A 22,673-nucleotide genomic window follows, 5' to 3' on the forward strand; every position below is an offset into this window, starting at 1 on the left:
AAACCTGCCGCCTTCTTGGCCAGCCAGGCCTCGTGGTGCCAGGCCTCGCGGTGCCGGGCGGGTCTGTCCCTACCTGAGTTCGGCTGAAGCCGGCCACGCGGAAGAGGGCGGGTGCAGGCTCTAGGGGGCGCGCGGCCCACCTCCGGAGGGCTGACCCCAAGAGAATCCACCCAGTTCCCGGAGGCGTCACCGCGCCCAGGCTGGGGATTGGCTGACTCCGAGTCGGAAAGCTAGACGGTCTTTTCTACGGTGATTGTGTATCCTACAAGTTCCGAGGCTGGAGCTGGAGTCACCAAAGACCGGCAGTCCATGGAGAAAGACTACAACCCCCAGAATTCAACAGTCCTCTCCAAGAGGAAGACTGGTCTGAGGATGCGTAGTAAGGGTGACTGGCCTGGAAGCGCAAAGGCGGCAACGCGCGGAGCTGCGGCGTGCGCGGGCTCCGTTCTCTGTGGGCGGATTTGCGTGGGTTCGGGCGTGTGCTGCCATCTCTCGCGTCCGGAGGCGCGTCCCCAGAGGGTAAGTGGGACGGGTGAGAGAGAGAACGGGTGGCTTCCTGCACTAATAGCCCCCCAGGAACGGGCCGGTACCCTCGCGTACGTGGCCAGGCGTGCTGCGTCCGGCTGCTCAAGGAAATTGGTAGACTACCGCGGCCAGACGCTGCCGGCCTTGGCTGAGGCCGCGGCTGGACGCCAGGAAGCAGCAGCACCTTGCACCCAGGTACGCCGTTGCGAGAGCCCCGTAGGGGCTGCTCGTCCGCTGAGGCGCCTCGTTTGGGGCCGGCCTTGGTTTACCCATTGTCCCATGCCCCGGCCTTCAGTGCCCTTGAGATCACCGCGTTCCCTGCCCCCGTCACCGCGAGCCGGCGTCCAACACCGCTTCCAGCCCAACAGACCCCCGACAGCCGTAGGTTCCTGTCAGACTTTTCCTCCCACCCGGGGTCTTGGCCCTCCATGCTCCGACTTAAGTAGCTCTGACCCTTGCCTAACAGTCAGCTGCACCTTGGTGTGCGGCTCTCCCGGGCACCCGGTGTTGCCGCGTTCAGCTCCCGGAATGCTCTCCCCTTCCCTCTTCCCTACTGGTATACATCCTGTCTACCCTATTAAAGGACGGAGCCAACCCCGTCCCCAGCTTGCTGCTGACTTCTTGAGTCACCCCCCACCTTCCAACTTTTCTTTGAGCTCTCACTTCCGTTTCTCGTCTGGTCACCGCCCATCTTTTACGTTAAATAACTGGATTTGGGGTCTGTGGCTTTTCCCCATCAGACATTAGCTACTTTGAGACAGAAGCCTTTTTTCCCTCTGTGACTTTCATAGCAGGAGTAAAAAGGTAGACAGATAAATGAGTAAATCTAAGCGGAGGTGGTTGGAACACATTTGAGGATGTGATTTCCAGGGGCGCCTAGGTGGCTCAGTCGGCTGAACGTCTGCTTTTGGTCCAGGTCATGACCTTCAGGTTCTGGGATTGGGTACCCAGTTGGGCTCCCTGTGAAGCGGGGAGTCTGGTTCTCCTCCGCCTCTCCCCCTGCTTGTGCTTTCTCTCTGTGTCTCTCTGTCTCAAATAAATAAAATCTTTAAAAAAAAAAAAAAAGAAATGATTTCCAGAGGTTAACCCCGAGCCTCGATGTACCACCATTTTGGGGGGGGGGGGACAAAAAAGGAACAGAGCCAGAACTTTGCAGATTGCACTCCTATGGAATTTTCTATACTGTACTTGCAGTTTTTCCTGTTTTTTTGAAAACTTCAGGTTAACCTCATCACTCCATAACAGACCCAGCATTGAGCTTTTTTTTTTTTTTTAAAGAAAATTGATGTTGCTCAGGTGAGAATGTTCTGCTAACCTCAAAAGTTTCATTTCCAAGGTAAATACTTCTACCTGGGGTTCTAATTTCACCGTTACCAGGCCATGCTGGATCTTGTTCCATGCTACCCACCTCTTCTTTTATCCTCTGTTTAGCCACCAGCTTCTTCTCTAAAGCATATTCAGATCTTCCTTATCAATAAGGAGGGTATACTAGAATTTCCTTGGTCTTGTTGCCTTCTCAAGCTGCTGCCTATCACTTCTATTCCCTTAACCAGAAAAATCACAAGAATTCTTATCTATGAGGTGAAGGGGTTATCCTTCTAATAATCTATTTCTCTCTGTCTCTGGAAAATACCTAAGTGCGTGAACTTGGGGGACGGTGGCAGAGTTTGTGGGCCTGCTGGAGTTAGAATCTGTGCTTTGTTGGGGTGCCTGGCAGGCTCAGTCGTTAGAGCATGCAGCTCTTGATCTTGGGTGCTGAGTTCGAGCCACACCTTGGGTGTGGAGCCTACTTTTAAAGAGTAAAAAAAGAATGTGTGCATTTACTTAATGCCTGTTCCAGTTTAGTGTGCTAAGTTGACTTCTACCTTAGGAATGTTTACCTGTGATCTAGTCACCTGTTCCCATCCAATGATCCCATTTGACCAGTGTTCTCGGAACTTAACTTGCAGTAATGGTACCCAGTTTTCCTTCGGGCTCAACAGGTGGGAAGGTTATAGCACACCACCATCAGTGGCAGTGACTTGATACAGCAGTGATTTTCAACCAGGAGGGGAGATGTAATTGAATAAAAAAGCCCCTCAGATGTTTCTGGAATTTCCCATCTACTCTCTTTCACTATTTTCCTTCAGATTTGCCTTCCCTTGTCTTCTCTCTCCAGTCTTATCCTCTGGTTTGGTGTTACTTGTTACCTCCTTTTGTATCTGTAGCCTAGACTCTCTTCCAGCATCTGTCCAGATGTGCATATCCATCTGCCTGAGATACATCATCATATGAGTGTTGGATTGAGCGTCTTAATTTTAACACGTCCAAAACCCAGCTCACGGTCTTCTTTTCTGCTACTCACTGCCACTGCTACCCCCATACACACAGTGACACACACCTGTTTCTTACTCCTATTAACAGTATCCCAATCCACAGTTTCCTGGTTTGCTGCCTTGGAGATACTTTCAGCCGTGTCCTAACCCATTCCGTTAATAAATCTTGTTCTACTTCCAAAATAACTGCTGCATCTGTCCTCTCCTTTTCTCCTGCCCTGCCTTACTTAGTTCAGGGCCTGTGGAGAGTTTTGGTTAATGTGAAAATAGAAATCTCTCATTGGATTAGAACAGAGATGAAAGTGAAGTTCTAGACCCCAAAATTATATCTGTTAGTAGGTCTTTTGTCACTCTCCTAGCCAAGGTATACCATCCTTTCACTTCGTTAGCTAGTGAATGCTTCCAGCCTCCTTCCTCCAGCCTCTCGAGGAAGTGGTCCTATACCTGGTTAGTATCTAGCCAGGGCAGTGGGGGATAGGTGGAGAAGGAATAAATGAGGAAGATGCCGAAGGTTGCAGGTCTCTTTGCTGGGAGCGTGTTTACCACCTTAGTGTCCTGCTCTGTGTGTGTGTGTTTTCTTCACGGTCCTAGAGCTTGGGTCCTTTCAAACCTCAGATAACCCAAACACAACTCTTACTCAACCTGTGTCATTTGGTTTTCTTCCTCTGACCTCATTTACTGTCACTTTGTATAGTCATTGGGCATTATAATTCAAGGAGGCTGTCCCTCAGCTCAACTTGGGTTCCATTCTCAAGGACTGCCTCAAAGGCAGTGTGTAGCGAGTAGGACTCACTCTGAGAAGCACTTAAGTGTCTCACCCTACTCTCAACCCCTTAAACCAGCTAATCCTGAGCTTTTCTTCTCCAAATTCTTTTTTTTTTTTTCTTCTCCAAATTCTTGACTTTTAAGAAACCTATTCTCACTAATTTCAGTCAGTCTTTTAATGTCAATTCCCACATTCGTAGTTCCAAATTGAAGAGTATTTTGTTCAGATTGCGAGTCCTGTGCTAAACTTTATCTTATTCCCTAGTTCAGAATATCCAGGGAACAGTTAAATGAGAAGGAATTTACCTTTTGCAAACAGTTTGCTGGGGGCTCAGTAAGTTTTGGTATTATGTTTGGAACTTAGAATTAATGCCATAGAAGTTTAAGTATAACTGATAAAAATGTACTGTTGACATTATTTCAGGTATGTTAGGACTTACACAGATGCTTGAGGGCTAACATGGGAACTTAGCCACCATGAACAAGACTGTTTTCATGGGAAAACGAATTGGTTACTTGTAGAAGGTTCCCATTTGATCCTCCCAGAGAGAGTAATTCACTGCTGATGTTTAATCCCTGACTACTCCCATTAATTCCCTACTAGCCAGAAAAACTGACGTGTGCTTATAGTCATATGTCAGTTAAGGACATTTCTGGGTGGCTCATACCAGTCCTTTATCTCCACAAACAAAAGAGGGCCAGGTTTTACCTGTAATGTCATTCAGATGCACCTATTTCCAGCTCTGTCTGTATCTCATATGCAGACTTTATCTGTCTTTCTGAATCTTTTTTTTTTTTTTCCAAGATTTTGTTTGTTTATTTGACAGAGAGAGAGCCAGAGAGCACAAGCGGAGGGGAATGGCAGAGGGAGAGGGAGAAGCAGACTCCCCGCCCTGAGCAGGGATCCCGATGCAGCACTCGATGCCAGGACCCTGGGATCACAACCTGAGTGGAAAGCTGAAAGACATTTAACTGACTGAGCTGCCCAGGCGCCCTGTCTTTCTGAATCTTAAGTGTTCCTGAACACTGTGTATGTGGAGGGACCCTTCAGAGTAGAGTACAGACAGACTGAGCAGGGTGCAAAAGGTGGGGAGTGGCCTTACAAAGAGAAGGGTCTGGGCAGATGAGGCCTTACTTTTGGGTCTAAATCCGGTCTGTCTTTGTAGGGGACAACATGCCAACTGCCAAGCAGCTAGCTGACATTGGCTACAAGACCTTCTCTGCCTCCATGATGCTCCTCACTGTGTACGGGGGCTACCTCTGCAGTGCCCGAGCCTACCGCTATTTCCAGCTGCGCAGCGCCAGGCGCCAGGCTGCGGAAGAACAGAAGACCTCAGGAGCCCTGTAGAACCGGGGGTTTTCCTCCTTGAGCAGAGAGGCCTAAGGCATGCTGTGGAATGATCTCATCTGCAATCCTTTCCAAGTCAAGAGAACTAGGGCCTTAATGGTTTTCAAATCCTGCTGAGAAAAAGTGCCCCTGTTTTCTCTGGTACTGCTGGTTCGGGGAGGCGGTGGAATCATGACAGGAATGGGAGGATCAAGCACACCTACAGACATTAAATATCTTGTTATGTCTGTGTCTTGGTATTTTTGTTTACTTAAATAGGGTACGGAAAGCCGAGGTGGGAGCTTGACTACCAGTTTTCTAGTCACAGACTGGATTTCCGTATTTTGAGCCCTTGGCCCCTGTGAAGTGGGGGTATGCAGTTTTAGGAGTTGTGGTGTCAGCTCATGATCTCAGACAAAAGACTGTTCCAGCATCTGTACACATCCCCTGAAAAGACTAAAGACCATAGCTCTTCTTGGTCAGTGATCGTTCCTAGACCAATTACTGTGTCCAGGTAAAGGTACTCCGGCCACTGGCCACACGTGTGCCTCTCAGTTAAGGAAGGCAGAAGCCCTTGCGTAACAGCCCTATCAAAATTGCCGGGAGTGGAGGAGGCATAGTTCCCAAAGGGAAGGGTTGTTGGGCAACCTCTAGTAATGCAGTCCAGCTCCTCAGGCTCAGTGGGCGTCGTATTAGCATAGGATTGATTTCTCCCTGTGCCACTGCACAGAAGTCTACCTGCAGGTCTTTTTGCAGGGTTGTGTAGAGGATTTGAAAGAAAACACAATGCATTCAAGGTAAAACCCAACTAAGAGGACAGCTGTTCTTGCCACTCTTCCATTGTGAGCCTTGAGCCTTGCTAGTTGACTTCATTCTCATTTTTGGTAATCGTCAGAGATAACAATCCCCTTGGACATTTGTTATCTCTCATGCTTTCACTCCTAAACCTTTCATGTGAAAGCCCTCTACTGTGATTAGAAACACCCAGCCTTCCTGTACCACCAGGCCTTGTACTCCTACCCTCTCTTAGTGTGTTAACCAAGAATTCCACTGCCTCTCCTTTCTCACTTAACACAGGAAGTAGGTAGGGTTGCCATTCTCCCAGCTTGCCTGTGCACTTCCAAAAAGTGTAATACCAGGTTTTTTTTCCCCCTCCCTTCCTCTGCCTCTCCCCTCCCCTCTCCTTTTCTTTAACATCATTCCATTTCGAGATGCTCTCTGGCATTCTCATTTCCTGCTCTAGAACATACAGACTTCAGGTCTTTTGATTCCTTCTATTTTCTTCCAGTCTGTCAGCCCTTTCTTGATTTCCTGTCCAGTCTGTGCCCATAGCAGAGCCCTCAAACAGCTCCACTGCAATCTTTGCTTCCTCCTTCATTACCCTTTTCCATCCCAGGCCTTGCTCCATTTGTTGTCTTTAATTCATACTCTTCTTTCTTCTCAGTATACAAACTTGCTTAAGGCCCCCCACCTCCTATCTAAACAGACTTCTCAAGGTTATTTAAGAAGTCTACGTGATGCTCCTTCCACGGACTTGAAATTCCTTCCACCTCCTCCATTGTGTTGAAACTCCTGGTTAGCATGGCCTCTCTCGTGTCACACCCACTGATGATTGCAGTCCTTCCCCGGCTGAACAGCCGCTGCACTGAAGCTCTGCTTCAGCCACAGGGTGGGACCACTATCTTGTTTCCTCCTCTGCCTTTGACTTTTCCTTTTGATTTCCTTTGGGAATTTCTGCCCACTTTAAACACTGATCTGATGTGCTTCAAAGTTTTGTTCTTAGACCATTGCCCTCGTTCTGTATGTTTTTCCTACATTATTCCAGGTACTCAATGGTTTTAACATGAAAATAGTTAAGTGCTTAGTGTTGGGATCCCAACTCGACCATTCTCGCCATATTGCAGAAGGCTAATTACTTAACTCCTCAGTTTACCTCTGTCTAATGGGGATTAAAAAATAACAGTTCCTAATTTAAGAGATTAGGTAAAGATCAAATAAGATAATTCAAATTCAGTATTTCTTTGGCATATAATAAGCACTCAGTAGATGTTAGCTATTAATGCCTGCTGCTGACTTTCAAATCTGTATCTTCCAGATTGGCCTTTGGGCTTCAGCTATATCCAGTTGCTTGACATATCTACTTGAATATCCTGTAGGCCTCTCTAACTTGGTATGTCCACGACTAACCACATTCCTTCTTGTCTCCAGGACTTATTTTTTCCCTCCTACTTTAGTTAATGATGCTATCATCAAGTCAGAAATAGTGGGAGTTTTATCAGACTTCTATATCCTACTCCTGCCCAAGTAATTATCTTTTTAATTTTTACCATTTAAACATCCACTTAATCAGTTCATTCCTTATCATTTCTTGCTTATAATTTTGCAGAAGACTTAGAGGTCTTGATTCAATCTTGACCTCATCAGATTTATCTGCCACATTGCTATCAGAGACCTCTATTTGGAACTAACATGATTATGGCACTTTTGCTTTTGCTGTCCTCCGAAGCTCAACCATAGGGTATGGGTTAAGAATCTTTGACCTGTGGAGTCAAGTCCAGACTCCTTAGTATGGCATATGAGGTCCTTAAGACCTGACCCATTTTATGTCCCTACATCATCCTTTTTGTTCTGGTAATATCAACTGCCTATATGCTTGCATGCTGTTTCTTGTTCCATGCCTATTTGTGCTTTCTCTCTGAATAGACTATCTTGGGTACCCATCCCCACACCCCCTTATCTTCTTTTTTCTCTTCCAGTATAGTTTCTTGGACTTTTCACCCTCCCATACTGGGACACATATCTGTGGAAGACACCACTTTTCCTTTTAAAAAATCTTTAAAAGGGGCACCTGGGTGGCTCAGTGGGTTAAGCCTCAGCCTTCGGCTCAGGTCATGGTCCCAGGATCCTGGGATCAAGCCCCACATTGGGCTCTCTGCTCAGTGGGGAGCCTGCCTCCCTTCCTCTCTCTCTGCCTGCCTCTCTGCCTACATATGATCTCTGTCTGTCAAATAAATAAATAAAATATTTTTTAAAAATCTTTAAAAGCACAAGTAACTAAGACAGTTTTGAAGAGAAACAAGTAAGATGCGTTAGTCTACCAGATACCATGACATAGTAGGACACTTAGAGTAATCCAAATGTAGTGACATTAGTGTAGGAGTAGAGAATAGGTTCTTGGTCTAGTACAATAAACTCAAACAGATCAGCAGGTATGTGAGAAATTGAGTGTGATAGAGTATCTAACCCATGGGGACAACTGTCCTCTATGTTGTGAAGATGGAGATACATATCTATATATCTCCATATATTGTAAAAGTACAAAAAAATAAATTGAAAGGACACACTGAACTCACAATAGTAGTTATATTGGGGGTGAGGTGAAGTGAAGTCGGGCAGAGGTAGAAGGGAACTTAAATGACAACTGTTTGTTCTAGTCACAAGACTTCTGACATCAAATGTATTTTTCCCACTCAGAACAATATCTCCCACCTCTCCAGACAGCAGCTGAGTATCCTACAATTCAGTTCTGCCCTTAGCTACCTGGAGTCAGCACAGACTCCACAGGTTCAAGACTTAGTCTCACAAGACTGGCTCCCATTTAAGATGCCAGTCACAAGTAGTAGATCCCTAGGTTATCCACACTCTGCCTCACTTGGCTACAAATCCGTTTGCCCTTAGGTTTGATAATTTGTTACAATGGCTCACAAAGCTTAACTAGAGAAACACTTTATTATTGCTTGGTTTATTATAAAGAATACCACTCAGAAACAGCCAAATAGAAGAGATAATTAAGGCAGGGTAAAGGCATACCACCCTATTAACACCTTCGTGTGTTCTCCACCCAGAAGCTCTCTGAACCCCATTGTTGAGGGTTTTTCTAGAGGTCCTGTTACATAAACACAATTGATTAAATCATTGGTCACTGGTAGTTAGCTCAATCTGCAGCCCCTATTCCCAGCCTGGGGGATGGGAGAGTGAGGCGGATAATTCCAGTCTTCTAATTATGCCATGGCCCTGTTGCTATGGTGATCAGCGTCCATCCTGTGGCTTGCTAGAGCCCCACCAAGTCAGCTCATTAACATACAGACATCACTCTGGAGATTACGGAGGTCTTAGAAATTGCCAATAATTGGAGAAGATGACCAAATATTTATGTATATATGTATATATTGCTTTTTTTTTTTTAAGTAAACTCTGCCCTCAACATGGGGCTCTAACTTACAACACCAAGATCAAGAGGCTCTACCAACTGAACCTGTGTTTCTTTGTTTCTTCTTCTTTTTTTTAAATATTTTTATTTATTTGACAGAGAGAGAGATCACAAGTAGGCAGAGAGGCAGGCAGAGAGAGAGGGGGAAGCAGGCTCCCTGCTGAGCAGAGAGCCTGATGTGGGGCTCAATCCCAGGACCCTGAGATCATGACCTGAGCTGAAGGCAGAGACTTAACCCTCTGAGCCACCCAGGCACCCCTGCCCCTGTTTCTTTTATCACAATGTCACAGGTCTCTAATTTTGTACTTCTTTTACAACTAAGATTCGAGATAAGACAGAATGTTAGAGATGTTAATTCTGGGTGTTGGAAATAAGGGAAGTATATATTATTCCTTGATTTCCTGCATTTTTTTTTTCCAGTTGCTCAAAGAAAAACTTGGGGGGAAATATTTTTGATGGCTTCCTGTTCACCACCATTGTTCTTAGCTGAAGTAGTACCCCCCACCCCCAGGTGAAAATGTTTTGATTGTCACAGTGATAGGGAAGCATCTCCGGCATTTGGTGGGTGGAGGCCCAGGATGCTAGATTTTTTGCAGTGCCCAGGATAGTCTCTGCACAAGTCCCAAGTCCCGCACAACTATCAGATGTCTCTATAAATACTCAAATAAATGAAAAGACAGTTTAAAATTAGCTGAGCCTATAATCTCTCTTTTCCATATAAACACAAATGTACTTTTTGTATGGGTTTAGTGTACTCGGATTTCTCTCAGCATGCAACTTTATATAAAATGGAGGGAAGACTACAGTAATTTGTCTTATTCAGAACTTTTGTATACCATTTCAGAAAGCCGTGCCTTTGATGGCAAAGCCTGTTCTTGGTATTTGAGTCTGTGACATAACGCAGTTGTGACCATCTGCATTTGTAGCCACTGAATTGATAGTGGGTGTACAGAAGGGTAATCACCCAAATGCTAGTATAACTGTCCACATATTTACACACAGAAATCACGTTACTGTAAATTGTTTTAAAATTCTCCTTTATGTTATTGTTAGAGCCTTATGCTGATTTTAAAAAATTATGTGTGTTGGTATGTTAAACAATTATTCATTGTATTTAAGATTAGTACCAAGAGAGTTAGAAATACTCGTTATACAAAGTAGGTGGTTTAGAAATAATTCATTCACATTTGGTCATCTTTTACTACGGTGCTGAGGTGATGGTTAATTTTGTGTCAGCTTAGCCAGGCTATGGTGCTCAGTTGTTTGGTCAAACACCAGTCTGGATGTTGCTGTGAAGGTATTTTTTTAGATGTAGTCAACATTTATTATTTATTTATTTATTTGACAGAGAGAGAGAGAGAGAGAGATCACAAGTAGGCAGAGAGGCAGGCAGAAGGAGAGGGGGAAGCAGGCTCCCTACCAAGCAGAGAGCACGACGCGGGGCTCCATCCCAGGACCCTGAGACCATGGACTGAGCCAAGGGCAGAAGTCTAACCCACTGAGTCACCCAGGTGCCCCATGTAGTCAACATTTAAATCAGACTCTCAGTAAAGCAGATTGTCCTCCATATTGTGGATGGGGCTCATCCAATCAGTTGAAGGCCTTAAGAACAGAGACTTGAGAGTTCCCAAAGAAGGAATTCTGCATCAAGACTGTAATGTAGGGGGCGCCTGGGTGGCTCAGTTGGTTGGACGACTGCCTTCAGCTCAGGTCATGATCCTGGAGTCCCAGGATAGAGTCCCGTATCGGGCTCCCAGCTCCATGGGGAGTCTGCTTCTCCCTCTGACCTTCTCCTCACTCGTGCTCTCTCTCACTGTCTCTCTCTCAAATAAATAAATAAAATCTTTAAAATAAAAAAAAAAAACAACTGTAATGTAGGAGGCTCCTTGCTCAGTGGGGAGTCTGCTTCTCTCTCTGCCTACCACTCCCCCTGCTTGTGCTTTTTCTCTCTCTGACAAATAAATAAATAAATAAAATCTTAAAAAAAAAAAAAAGATCTATTTCTTTGAGAGTGGAGAGCAAGCAAAGGATGAAGGAAGGAGAGAATCCCTAGCGGACTCCCTGCTCAGTGCAGAGCCCAGCACAGGCTGATCCCAGGAACCCGCAGATGACCTGAGCCAAAACCAAGAGCCGGCTGCTTAACCTTCTGAGCCACCCAGGTGCCCCTGTTTGCAATATTTTAAAAATAAAGAATCTTAAATACATTAAAGAATTGAATAATGGTATACCCATAAAGTGGAATGTTAAATCTGTCAAAACTAGCAGAATATGTATAGTATGATCTCATTTTTGTTTTATTTTTTAAATTTTAAAATTTTTAAAAGATTTTGTGAGAGCACAAGAAGAGGGAGGGGCGGAGGGGCAAGCAAGACTCTTCACTGAGTTGGAGACTCCCTCAGGGCTTGATCCCAGAACCCCAAGATAATGACCTAAGCCAAAATGAAGAGTTGGCCATTTAACCGACTGAGCCACTCAGACACACCTCGTTTTTGTTTTAAAGGGAATATTTGTGGGGTTCCTGGGTGTCTCGGTTAAGCGACTGCCTTTGGCTCAGGTCATGATCCCAGGGTCCTGGGGTCGAGCCCCGTATCAGGCTCCCTACTCAGCAGGGAGTCTGCTTCTCCCTCTCCTTCTCTGGCTCTCCCTGCTTGTGCTCTCTCTGTCAAATAAGTAAAATCTTGAGGAAAAAAAACAACCCCAAACAAACAATAATCTGATTCTTTTTTTTTTTTTTAAAGGATTTTATTTACTTATTTGACAGAGAGAGATCACAAGTAGGCAAAAAGGCAGGCAGAGAGAGAGAGGAGGAAGCAGGCTCCCTGCTGAGCAGAGAGCCCGATGTGGGGCTCGATCCCAGGACCCTGAGATCATGACCTGAGCCGAAGGCAGCGGCTTAACCCTCTGAGCCACCCAGGCGCCCAATAATCTGACTCTTGATTTCAGCTCAGGTCATGATCTCAAGGTGTGAGATGAAGCCCCAGATTGTGCTTTGCTCTCAGCACAAGTCTGCTTAAGATTCTCTCCCTTTGGGGCACCTGGGTGGCTCAGTGGGTTAAAGCCTCTGCTTTCGGCTCAGGTCTTGATCCCAGGGTCCTGGGATCGAGCCCCACATTGGACTCTCTGCTCAGCAGGGAGCCTGCTTCCTCCTCTCTCTCTGCCTCTCTGCCTACTTGTGATCTCTGTCAAGTAAATAAATAAAATCTTTAAAAAAAAAAAAAAAAGATTCTCTCCCTTTGCCCTGCCCCCTCCCCCAGCTCACACTCTTTCAAATAAATAAAAAATATAAATAAATTAAAGGAACATTTGTATTCATGTGGTTATCTCATAAGTGGTTTTGGAAGGCTATATACCAAGTGTTAATAGTTATTGGGGCAAATTGAAATGTCATGTACTTCATTAATTGCATTTTTTACAATGAGCATATATATCTTGTATAATAAAAATATTTGGGGAGGGCGCCTGGGTGGCTCAGAGGGTTAAGCCTCTGCCTTCAGCTCAGGTCATGGTTCCAGGGTCCTGGGATTGAGCCTGGCATCAGGCTCTCTGCTCAGCAGGGAGCCTGCTTCTTCCTCTCTTTCTGCCTGCTTCTCTGCCTACTTGTGATCTCTCTGTCAAATAAATAAATAAAATCTTAAAAAAAATATTTTGGGGGTTTCAAACATATACAAAAGCTGAGCGAATAGAAATAAGACCCTTATACCCATCCCTTAGTTTTAATAATTATTATCAACCTATTGCCACACTTTAAAAATACACACTTTTTTGTTTAAGGAAATACAGTTTTTTTGTATCATTTATCCTAGTTAGTCTGTAAGCTTCTTAAGGTCAGGAATACATGAAAAAATATATATATATATATATTTTTTAAGATTTTATTTCTTTGACAGAGAGATTACAAGCAGGCAGAGAGGCAGGCAGAGAGAGAAGGGGAAGCAGACTCCCCACCGAGCAGAAAGCCTGATGCAGGGCTCGATCCCAGGATCCTGAGATCATGACCTGAGCCAAAGGCAGAGGCTTAACCCACTGAGCCACCCAGGTGCCCCCATGAATATATTTTCTATGTAAATTTTTTTAAAATGGAGATAACTGAAAGTACCCCTTGTCATTCCCTCTATTCCCCACAATTTCCCTGCTCAAAAATTATTGGTGTTTCCAGTTCGGTGTATTTTTCCAGACCATTTCCAGTGTGTTTACAGGTACATAAAATCTGCAGTGAATGTTGATTGACTCTTCTCTGGTTCCTTCTGTTGTTCAGAACCAAAGACTCGGGAGAGAAGCACTAATTGGCAAGGCCTGGGACACCAGGGCTCTCCCCACCCTGTGTTAGTCAGAGGCAGTTTTGGTGGCAAGATTCTAGTCTGCCTGCAAACCATTTGTAGGGTGTGGACAGTGAAGGAAAGTAGCCAGGCAGACAACTGAGAACCGTAACAAGGGATGGTCTGTAACGGGGGGAGCCATTTTCCTAAAATAAATTAGTATCAGACAGCAGAACCCATTTCTTTAGAGAACCCATTTCTTTAGAGAAAGATCATTGAGTCATCTCCACTTTTTTCCTCTTATAAATAGCAATCCGATGAGTATCCTTGAATGTTTTCTTGGGCCCATCTACTAGTTTCTCCAAGAGTAATCATTACTAATATTTAGCTTTACTAGTTTTTGTTAAGTTTTCCAAAGTGGTGTTAAGTGCTTTCTGTTAATTTTATGTATTACTGATTTCCAGTAGGGTAGAACACCTCTTTAATTAATTAATTAATTAATTAATTAAAAAGATTGTATTTATTTACTTCAGAGAGACAGAGAAGCAAGCATGGGGGGTGGGTGAGCAGAGGGAGAAGCTGACTCCCCGCTAAGCAGGGAGCCTGATGCGTAACTTGATCCCAGGACCCTGAGATCATGACCTGAGCCAAAGTCAGCAGCTTAACCCACTGAGCCACCCATGCACCCTTTAATTGACTTGTTATCCATTAACATATTCTTCCTGTAGAAATTGCCTGTTCATATTCTTTGACCCTCCCCTTTGTCTTGGTACTGGTTGTCTTTGTTGTTTCTTTAGTTATGTATATTCTGGATACTAGTTATTTTGTTAGTTATAGGTCTGGCAGGTTTGACCTGGATGGTGTTTCAGAGCTTTTTCATTTGGGAGGCGGTGGTAATGGTTTAAGAATCCCACGTGGTCTGCATCATCACGCCCCTGTCTCTCCAGAGCAGTGCCACAGGTAAATGATCTGAGACCATTTTTATGCAAGTTTTTACCTGGGGATGGGGTGGGGAAGGTCATGGTATTTCCTAGACCACACAGAAATTGTATATTTAAATTCTCAAATTCACATGGAGTGAAATTCCATGGTTCCAAATTTCCTGGCTTCCTTTTTTTGCCAACTGGATGAATTTTTCATGGTTTCCCCCCTTTCAGTAAGGCTGTTTCTGGCTCAGGGTCCCAGTTTTAACTGGCGGTCTCATTTCCAGCTTCCTGCATGGTCTTGTTTCTTGTCAGCATTAAAACCCAAGTCCTTCAGTTATGTTCCCTTATCCCTCCAGTAACTGCATCAACTGTTTTACCTTCTGCACTAGTTTTCAGTTCCTTTCGTTGTGTCTTTGGTGTCCCCTTTCCTGGATTTCCTCAACTATGCATTGAAAACAAAACCAAACCTTTATCTACCATTTCTAGATGCTTGTCTCAAGTCATGTTAGCCTGCATTAAGCCAGGACTGGTATCTTTCATATACTTGGACATCTCTTCTAAACATACCTTTCCATTTCAGTTAATGGCCAAGCTCCACTTTCAAGTTTTCTCCCACCTTGCCAAGAATAATTTAGGATAGTTCTTGCACTGGAATACCTTTCCCCCTTATTGTGGGTATAGGAGCTCTTTGAAAGCAGAAACCAGCTTTGCGCAGTGGCAGTATCGTAGCCAATGAGGTTTATCCGAGGCGCGATTATTGCTAATTGAAAGCAGAAACCAGATCTTGTTCATCTTTGTGTCCCTACCTTCTGCCATAGTGCGTATCGTAAAGTAGGCACTTAAATATTTTATTGAACTGAAAATATTTCCCTGCTTGAATATTGGATATAAAGTCTGAAGAATTTGGTTTACAGTCAGCAATACTGAATCACCTACTAACTAAACTCATGTGATTATTTTTAGGGTTGAGGTAACATGAAAGTTTATGATACACGATGGGCGATCTAAGGCGTTTGTGGTTTGGGGTTTTTTTGTTTTTAGTAATCAAGTACCAGTTTGATTCTTTATTAGCTGTTCGACCTTAGGCAAGTTCATTCTTTTTGCTTCATTTTTATCACATGTGAAGTGCTTAATATAGTGCCTGGCGTGTAATGGAGAGCTGTGTGTTATCTATTGCTATTTTTATTATTATACCATTCAGTTGCATCTTTGTCAGATTAACTGGGACAACTAACCCCAGATTTACATAGCAGTTGCTCAGATTTCAAAAGGCTTAAAACCGTATCTTTTAAAAGCCTTTCATTCATATTTCACAATTACTAGTCTATTCAATAATACGGCAAGTTGAAGAACTAAATGCAGACTAGCTCAGACCAAATAACTATGTAAGATTTTTTCAGAAATAATTTTCATATGCCCCAAGGTAAGTTTTTTTAAAAGCCAGCCACTCAGGGGTGCCTGGGTGGCTCAGCTGGTTAAGCATCTGACTCTTGATTTCTGCTCAGGTCCGGTCTTAGGGTTGTGGGATTGAGCTGGATGTAGAGCCTGCTTGAGATTTTCTATCCCCCCTCTGTCTGCCCCTTCCCCAGCTCATGCATACTCTCTTAAAAGACAAAACAAAACAAGCCAGCCACTCAGTAAGGTAATTTTAGCTGGGTCTATCTCCCAATAATGTCAGTAAACACCAAGTGAGTACCTGATTCTTAGAACAGTAACCTGTTTCTCTCAATTTTCATCCATTTCCCTGACAATGAAGCATTGCATAAGCCTTAATGTACATAAGAACATCTGGAAATATTTTGATAATCTGAATATTCACTAAATGGAAAACTGTCCTGAGATGAATACTACCATTGGCAATTTTGCCAAGACCTCAACTACAGAAAAGTCTGGATTAGGAAGACTGTTTTTCCATGGCTAAAAGAAAATAGAATTAAAAGAGAAAACGTCTCAGACTCATTTATCACAATCTTTTTAAGTGTTAACTGGTAGTCTCTGTATGGGACATACAGGTATCTCACTAAAAGTGTCTTCAACCAAATCCTTTGTTTGGTAATATCCATACTTTTATCTGCTCGGTATTTTTTGTTACTACTATGCATATTTAATTTTTTCTTAACACATAAAGCCATAAAGTATAGGCACTCCCTTCCCAGCAGGCACAGAAAGGAAAAATTGGGAGTCTAAGAACCTTTAGAATCAAACCTGAAAATTTCCTTACTTAGCTTATGAATTCAGGGAATTGGGGATAGAGTCACTAAAGAAGTTGAGATGGTAGAGGAGGGTTAAAGCACTTTTAATCACAGAAGAGTAAACAATAGTATAAACCATTAACGGCTCACCCAGTGGCTGTTGCCCTCCGCCAGCCCTCAGCGCACCCTCTGCCAAACCCCCCTCCCTGCGTACCATTTAGTAAAGAGCAGGGCATCAGTAGCTGTCCCTGTAATTACCAGGTGGTAGGAAGAGCATCTAGTTAGAGGCCACGAAAAATCTGAGTCATCTCATCCACAGTTGTGTTTCTGTACAACTTCATGTCAAATATTCCAGTTCCAAGGAGGAACAGTACAGAAACCTGAACTTAACCGTTTCTTTCAGATGGCCAGAGCTTCGAGAGCCATGAACAACAAGGGAGGGGACAGCCCAGAGCCAGCATTATCCAAGATGCAGCCAAATCTGGGATTGAGGTGGGTTCAAACGGGGGGCGTGAGGCCTAGTGGCCCTAGTCTTGAATTGTGCCCCAACCCAGGAAATGAAACTCGTGCACATGCACAAACGCATATGCACACATACATACACGTGCATGGGTGCGCACGCACATGTACACACACACACACACACACACACACACACACACACAGCAAATAACATTACTGAAGGAACCTGGCTATTAAATACAAAATGGCAAAGTTTTTTTAAAAAAAGTGAAAAATATTTGCTTCTTTGATTCTCCTCAGTGCCCTGCAGACCCCCTCGTCACAAGTGTGTAGACGTGGGGAGGCCTGAGAGGAGTAGGCTGCCTGTGGCCCTATGAGTCCATGTGTGCTGTGGTCCCCACACCAGCCACCTTACTCTTCAGCCCAGTAGCTGCTTCCCATATGACCATTGACCCGATTGGCGCCATTGCTGGAGCTGCTGCCACAGGGGCTTTTTGTGTTGGTGGTCACGTCTTCTTCCTCTGAGCTGCTTTCCACGTCACTGCGGTCATCCTTGGACACCTGGGTGGGATGGGGCCAGAGGTAAAGAAGATGAGGACAGAACTTGTCTGCTACTGTAAGGCAGATTCCAGCCCACAGAGCCCGTATTTTGGCGCTGCTCCCTCCGTGGCCCACTTTTCTGGTGGCACCTGACTCAAAATACTGTCCGGGCCATGGCTACAGCTGTGAATATCCTTTGCCTCTTTCTTGATTTCTCCCTCATCATCTTTGTTCCCTATGGGACAAGAAGTTGGGAAAGGGGTGTCTTTCAGGATCAGCCCGAGAGAGAGAGCTGAAGTCATTCACTGAGTCCGTGTGGACTCCAGGCGCTCTTTTGCCTCTCCCACCTCAAACACTAGAAAAGACCAATACAAACAACACAGGTGGCTGTCATCATTGCCTCTATCTTCTGGCGGTAGTGACCACTGGAGTACTCATATTGGTCATCCTGACTTTTGTTTATCCCTAGAGCTGATCCATAACTAGGCCTTTTTCAGTCATTCTACTGGACTCAGTACCCTATGACACCAAAGTATTTCCAGTTCTCTACCACGGACCATAAAAAGTGAAGAAGAGAAACCCAGTGAGACCTGCCAGACTTCTGATCTCCAGAACTGAAGGTCTGGGGTTTTTTAATTTATATTTTATAATATAAATAATGGGGTTTTTAAATTTATATTTTGGGACGCCTGGGTGGCTCAGTTGGTTGGACGACTGCCTTCGGCTCAGGGCGTGATCCTGGAGTCCCGGGATCGAGTCCCACATCAGGCTCCCAGCTCCATGGGGAGTCTGCTTTGCTCTCTGACCTTCTCCTCGCTCATGCTCTCTCTCACTGTCTCTCTCTCTCAAATAAATAAATAAAATCTTTAAAAAAAAAAAATAAATAAATAAATTTATATTTTATTTAAGTAAGCTCTGCACCCAGTGTGGGGCTTGAATTCACAACCCTGAGATTAAGAGTCGCATGTTCTACTGACTGAGCCAGCCAGGGGCACCTCAAGGTGTTTTGTTAAAAGAAGAAAAAGTAAAGGAGAGAAGGGAGTGAGAAGGGAACAGAGCTATAAATGCCGTTGCCAAGGAGTGGGGGCACTTGCTTTGGTTAGCTCTAAGACTGGCTTATTGCAGCTGTTACCTCTGAACACAAGCAAATGATTACCTGACCTTTAGGAAATTTCTACCAGAGGGCAGAGTCTATTTAGATTTGAGGTAAAGGGAGGCTCAAAGAAGGGAAAAAATAAGAGTAGATTCAACTCTTGCCTCCATTTAGGAACAAGAATCTGGCAAACTGAGCTCCAGTCAACAGTGGCCTCACAGGGTCAGGAGAGAGGCATGCTCAGAGACAACACGGGGAACAGGAAGGAAAGCAGGAAGGAAGAGAGACATGTTCAAACAGACATGCTTTACTGAACGCCAGAAGCACAGATACACTTACATGCAAGAGATGAAACTGTCCAGCTCCCACCAGGCATAGGAAAAAAGAAGGAGGTGAGAAAAGAGTGGAGAGTACAGAGTCTGGGTCTAATCCTTCCTGGATAGGTCACCTGGTCAGGAAAGAAAAGCAGGGGAGAAGAGAGATGTCTGGTAGCCCAGAAGCTACAGCAGGATGCATAGACACGCTGAGCAAGTTCTAAAACCAACTGCAGCCATAAGGAACAGGGACACAACAGATCATATATGCCTGGGTTACATGCCATCTCCCTTTCCCAGACTCAGTGTCTCCCCTGGCAGAGCCCCTCCCCCTCGGCACTCTGTATTGCTGAAGGCTGCATCCCGAGCCCACTGGCAAATCCCAGCCTGACTGCTTCCGAACCTCCTCACTCTAGCTATGAGTGTGATCATTAAATGACCCCTCTGTGTATTCTTGGTCTCTCGGCACAAGGTGGGGATTTGAAATCCTAATTACCCATCTCATTCAGGATCACCACTTCATACAACAGTGGGATGAAGCAAGTACTTAGCCTCACATCTCGGAACACCACAGTGTGGTCATCTTGGGGTGGCTTGTGAACTATCATGCCGTTCTTAGGCAGTCAAACCTTGCTGCTTTCAAACAGCTTATAGTTTAGAGCTCTAAACTAAACTCTAAACCTTTGCGAAAAGGTTTCCATGCTAGAAAACCAAAAATACGAAATACACTGAAGCAGCGAGGTGAGGGGTAGGAAGGGGTTGAGGCCATCTGGAAACACAATACTGTTCATTATTTAACCATAGTCATTCCCAAGAGACGGGAGGAAGGCAGATCCTTTCTCCTAAATCTGTCTTTTTTTTTTTTTTTTTAAATAATCTCTGCACCCCATGTGGGGCCCCAACTCACAACCCAGAAATCAAGAGTCACATGCTCTACTGACTAAGCCAGTCAGGTGTCCCTCCAAGTCATGTCTTAACAGGTTAAACACTTAGAGGAAAGTCAAAAACTCTGGAGTCCTAAGCTTTCTGCTTTCTTGGGTCTACTCGAGTAGCGTGGCTCACTAAGCTAGATAGAGAAGGTCTACTAACTAATGTCTATCTTGCTATCCAGCCCCAAAGAAAGAAGCCATCTTTCCTCCTCACCTTTCCTCGGATCAAAGCTTTGAAAGCAATTCGTACAATTAGGTAGGACCAGATGATATGCAGAACCTGCAGGATCAGGAGAAGGCCATTGAAAAGCCACCAGGAGGGATAAGGCCCGATCATCTCCCAACTCTCAAAGAAGGTCGTGTTCAGAATCCTAGAAGAGGAGGCCAGTGGTGAGATTCTAAAGTCAAAGCCAGGCGGACAGGAATGAAGCTCAGTTCCCTAGGAAGCAGAACCCAGTAAGCTTTTTCTCTCTCTGTTCTAACAGTTGAAATGCCAGGGATATTCATCCACAGTGAAAAAATATAAAGAAAGGGGGCCTATGAAGTTTTTGATCTTAGGAGGCAAGGAAAGACAGGTAAGTCTCAGGAACTGATGGGTTAAGTCGTATCATTAATCGTTTCAAATATGAATCGTTTCACAAAACTGGGGCAGCAGTTTTAATCATAATCGTAACCATTACTCAGGCCCTTAGGCACAGACAGGACAGTTGGTAGTTGATTCCCTCAGACGAAAGAGAATCCTCAACCTACAGTCATTGGCTTTGTACAGAGCAGGGAGGGTGGAAGTGAGAGCGGTGTGGGTGTTGGTTACAGTGCGGGAGGCTGGAAGAGCAGGAAAATAAGAGAATTTTTCAGTCAGTGCAAAAGACGGCAAAGGAATTACTTAGGCATAAAAGGAGGGCTATTCCTCAGAGGAGTCTGGAAAGCCACAGGCAAGTGAGTTGGATCATATCTTCCTAGAAATACTGTGCGAGGGAAGGAAGGTCCTGGGAGAGTCTATCGGTCAGGTTAGGTCCAGGATGAGGCAGGGCAATAGGGTGTCTGGTGGCCTGTTCCCTAAACTGGCAAAAGGTATCATTAGCTACATACTGACCGCAGCTCCATGGCCCTAACACTTACCAGAATGGGTAGATTCCTAGACGAGTGACCACAAAAACAGCACTGAAGATCACAAAAAGGGTGTCACAGAGACGCTGATATTTGGCATAATTGGCCAGTTTGGCTGCCTGTAGAAAGGAAGAGAGGAACTGAGTTGGGGGTGAGGGAAGAAAAGAACTGAGCTGGGGAGAAAGCCAGTTCTCTGACACAAAGGAGGGAAAAGAGGAATATTGAGGAAATGGGTTGGTCGGCACAGGGGTGGGGGGGGCGGAGGCGAGAAAGAGGAATAATGTGGAAACAGAGGTTGGAGGGGGGTGGTTTACCTCCAGCAAGAAGTCTGAGGCATCATGTAAACACATTATCAGAGTCCCCACCCGAACCATGTTGTTGATGTAGGAAAAGGTGATGAGCCCAATGGTGGCCAAGTGATGCACAAACATGATCAGGAAATCCTAGGATGGAATAGAAACAGCAGAGGCAGGTAAAGGCAAGGCCATAGAGGTTCTATTTTATTTAAACTCTCCCTTATGGAGCACCCTAGCATTCGACCCAAAACTCTACACCAGTAACTGACCTATAATCTATGTTAATATAGCTCCAAGCATGGAAAATAACCATTCTATTTGGAAGTTGCAAAATATGTAGACCATGTATGCTGACCTGACACTTGGAAATAATTTCCCAGGTGGTAATCAGACCTATAAGCAGTATCTTTGAGATTCTAAGACTGTTCTGATGAAGGAAATTTCAACCAAAGGGACCTAACAGGAGAGGTCTGTGGAGGGGTGAAGCTAAACTCTTCTAAAAAGTTGCAGAGAAATACTAAATAATCTATCTTAACTGTAAGCAACTTCTGCTTTCAGATTTAAAGCTCTAATTCAAATGCCAAGTTAAACTTGGAAAAAATCTCTAAATACCTGTTATCAGACATATCTAATACTTTTTTTTTTTTAAAAGATTTTATTTATTTATTTGAGAGAGAGACAGTGAGAGAGGACATGAGGGAGGAGAAGGTCAGAGAGAGAAGCAGACTCCCCGTGGAGATGGGAGCCCGATGCGGGACTCCATCCCGGGACTCCGGGATCATGACCTGAGCGGAAGGCAGTTGTCCAACCAACTGAGCCACCCAGACGTCCCTATCTAATACTTTTCAACCCACTGAGGGACAGAGGATGGGAGAAGGCAGGTGAATTTGGGTCAGAGAAACAGGGATGAGAAGTCTGTGCTCTCTCCACATAGATACAATGGTAGGTTGTAGTTCTTGAGCTGGATGGGTTCACAGGTATATGTTCCAGTATGTTTTAAAAGCCACATATAGGGGCACCTGGGTGGCTCAGTGGGTTAAGCCACTGCCTTCGGCTCAGGTCATGATCTCAGGGTCCTGGGATCGAGTCCCGCATCGGGCTCTCTGCTCGGCGGGGAGCCTGCTTCCCTCCCTCTCTCTCTGCCTGACTCTCAGTCTACTTGTGATTTCTCTCTGTCAAATAAATAAATAAAATCTTTAAAAAAAAAAATAAAAGCCACATATATATTAAGAACCTTTTTATATGTGTCGTGTTTTAAAATAAATTTTTAATAAGGGGACCTGTGTTTCCTGACCATTGGAGAGTGAAGGGCATCTGAATTGAGTACCGAGCTTCTAGATTATACAAAAACTAAGAACCCAGATTAGTGTCAATCCATTCCCATAAATACTAACCCTGGTTTTCCTTACCAAAGGT

At 44.6% G+C, this 22,673-nt stretch overlaps 2 protein-coding genes and 1 pseudogene across 6 annotated transcripts in view; 2 read left to right on the forward strand and 1 right to left on the reverse strand.

Annotated features, from left to right (window-relative positions):
* The first annotated feature begins 142 nt into the window (after positions 1-142).
* Positions 143-18,138, forward strand: LOC122891489 (cytochrome c oxidase assembly protein COX14). Of its 4 annotated transcripts, XM_044227177.1 has the most exons (3): positions 143-519; positions 16,920-17,008; positions 17,988-18,138. In XM_044227177.1, the coding sequence occupies exons 1-3, from the start codon at positions 310-312 to the stop codon at positions 17,998-18,000; spliced, it is 312 nt and encodes a 103-aa protein (XP_044083112.1). In that variant the 5' UTR covers positions 143-309; the 3' UTR covers positions 18,001-18,138. The 4 variants fall into 4 exon arrangements, with proteins under 4 accessions (XP_044083112.1, XP_044083113.1, XP_044083114.1 ...); XM_044227178.1 differs by lacking the exons at positions 16,920-17,008; positions 17,988-18,138 and adding an exon at positions 4,772-5,180 and having other exon boundaries at positions 229-519; XM_044227179.1 differs by lacking the exons at positions 143-519; positions 16,920-17,008; positions 17,988-18,138 and adding exons at positions 526-720; positions 4,772-5,180.
* On the forward strand, positions 15,028-15,193 carry LOC122892721 (annotated as a pseudogene).
* Positions 16,605-22,673, reverse strand: part of CERS5 (ceramide synthase 5) — a 29,831-nt gene continuing 23,762 nt past the window's right edge. The window contains exons 7-11 of one of the 2 annotated variants that reach the window (XM_044227174.1): positions 21,276-21,404; positions 20,974-21,080; positions 20,069-20,225; positions 18,951-19,059; positions 17,437-17,539 (exon numbers count right to left, since the gene is read on the reverse strand). In XM_044227174.1, the coding sequence (XP_044083109.1) occupies positions 17,526-17,539; positions 18,951-19,059; positions 20,069-20,225; positions 20,974-21,080; positions 21,276-21,404 (516 nt within the window). In that variant the 3' untranslated portion in view covers positions 17,437-17,525. Of the gene's footprint in view, positions 17,540-18,950; positions 19,060-20,068; positions 20,226-20,973; positions 21,081-21,275; positions 21,405-22,673 lie in introns of both variants that reach the window. The other variant, XM_044227173.1, reaches the window with a different exon arrangement.

The sequence above is a fragment of the Neovison vison genome, chromosome 12, assembly GCF_020171115.1.
Source record: "Neovison vison isolate M4711 chromosome 12, ASM_NN_V1, whole genome shotgun sequence".
Classification (NCBI taxonomy): Eukaryota; Metazoa; Chordata; class Mammalia; order Carnivora; family Mustelidae; genus Neogale; species Neogale vison.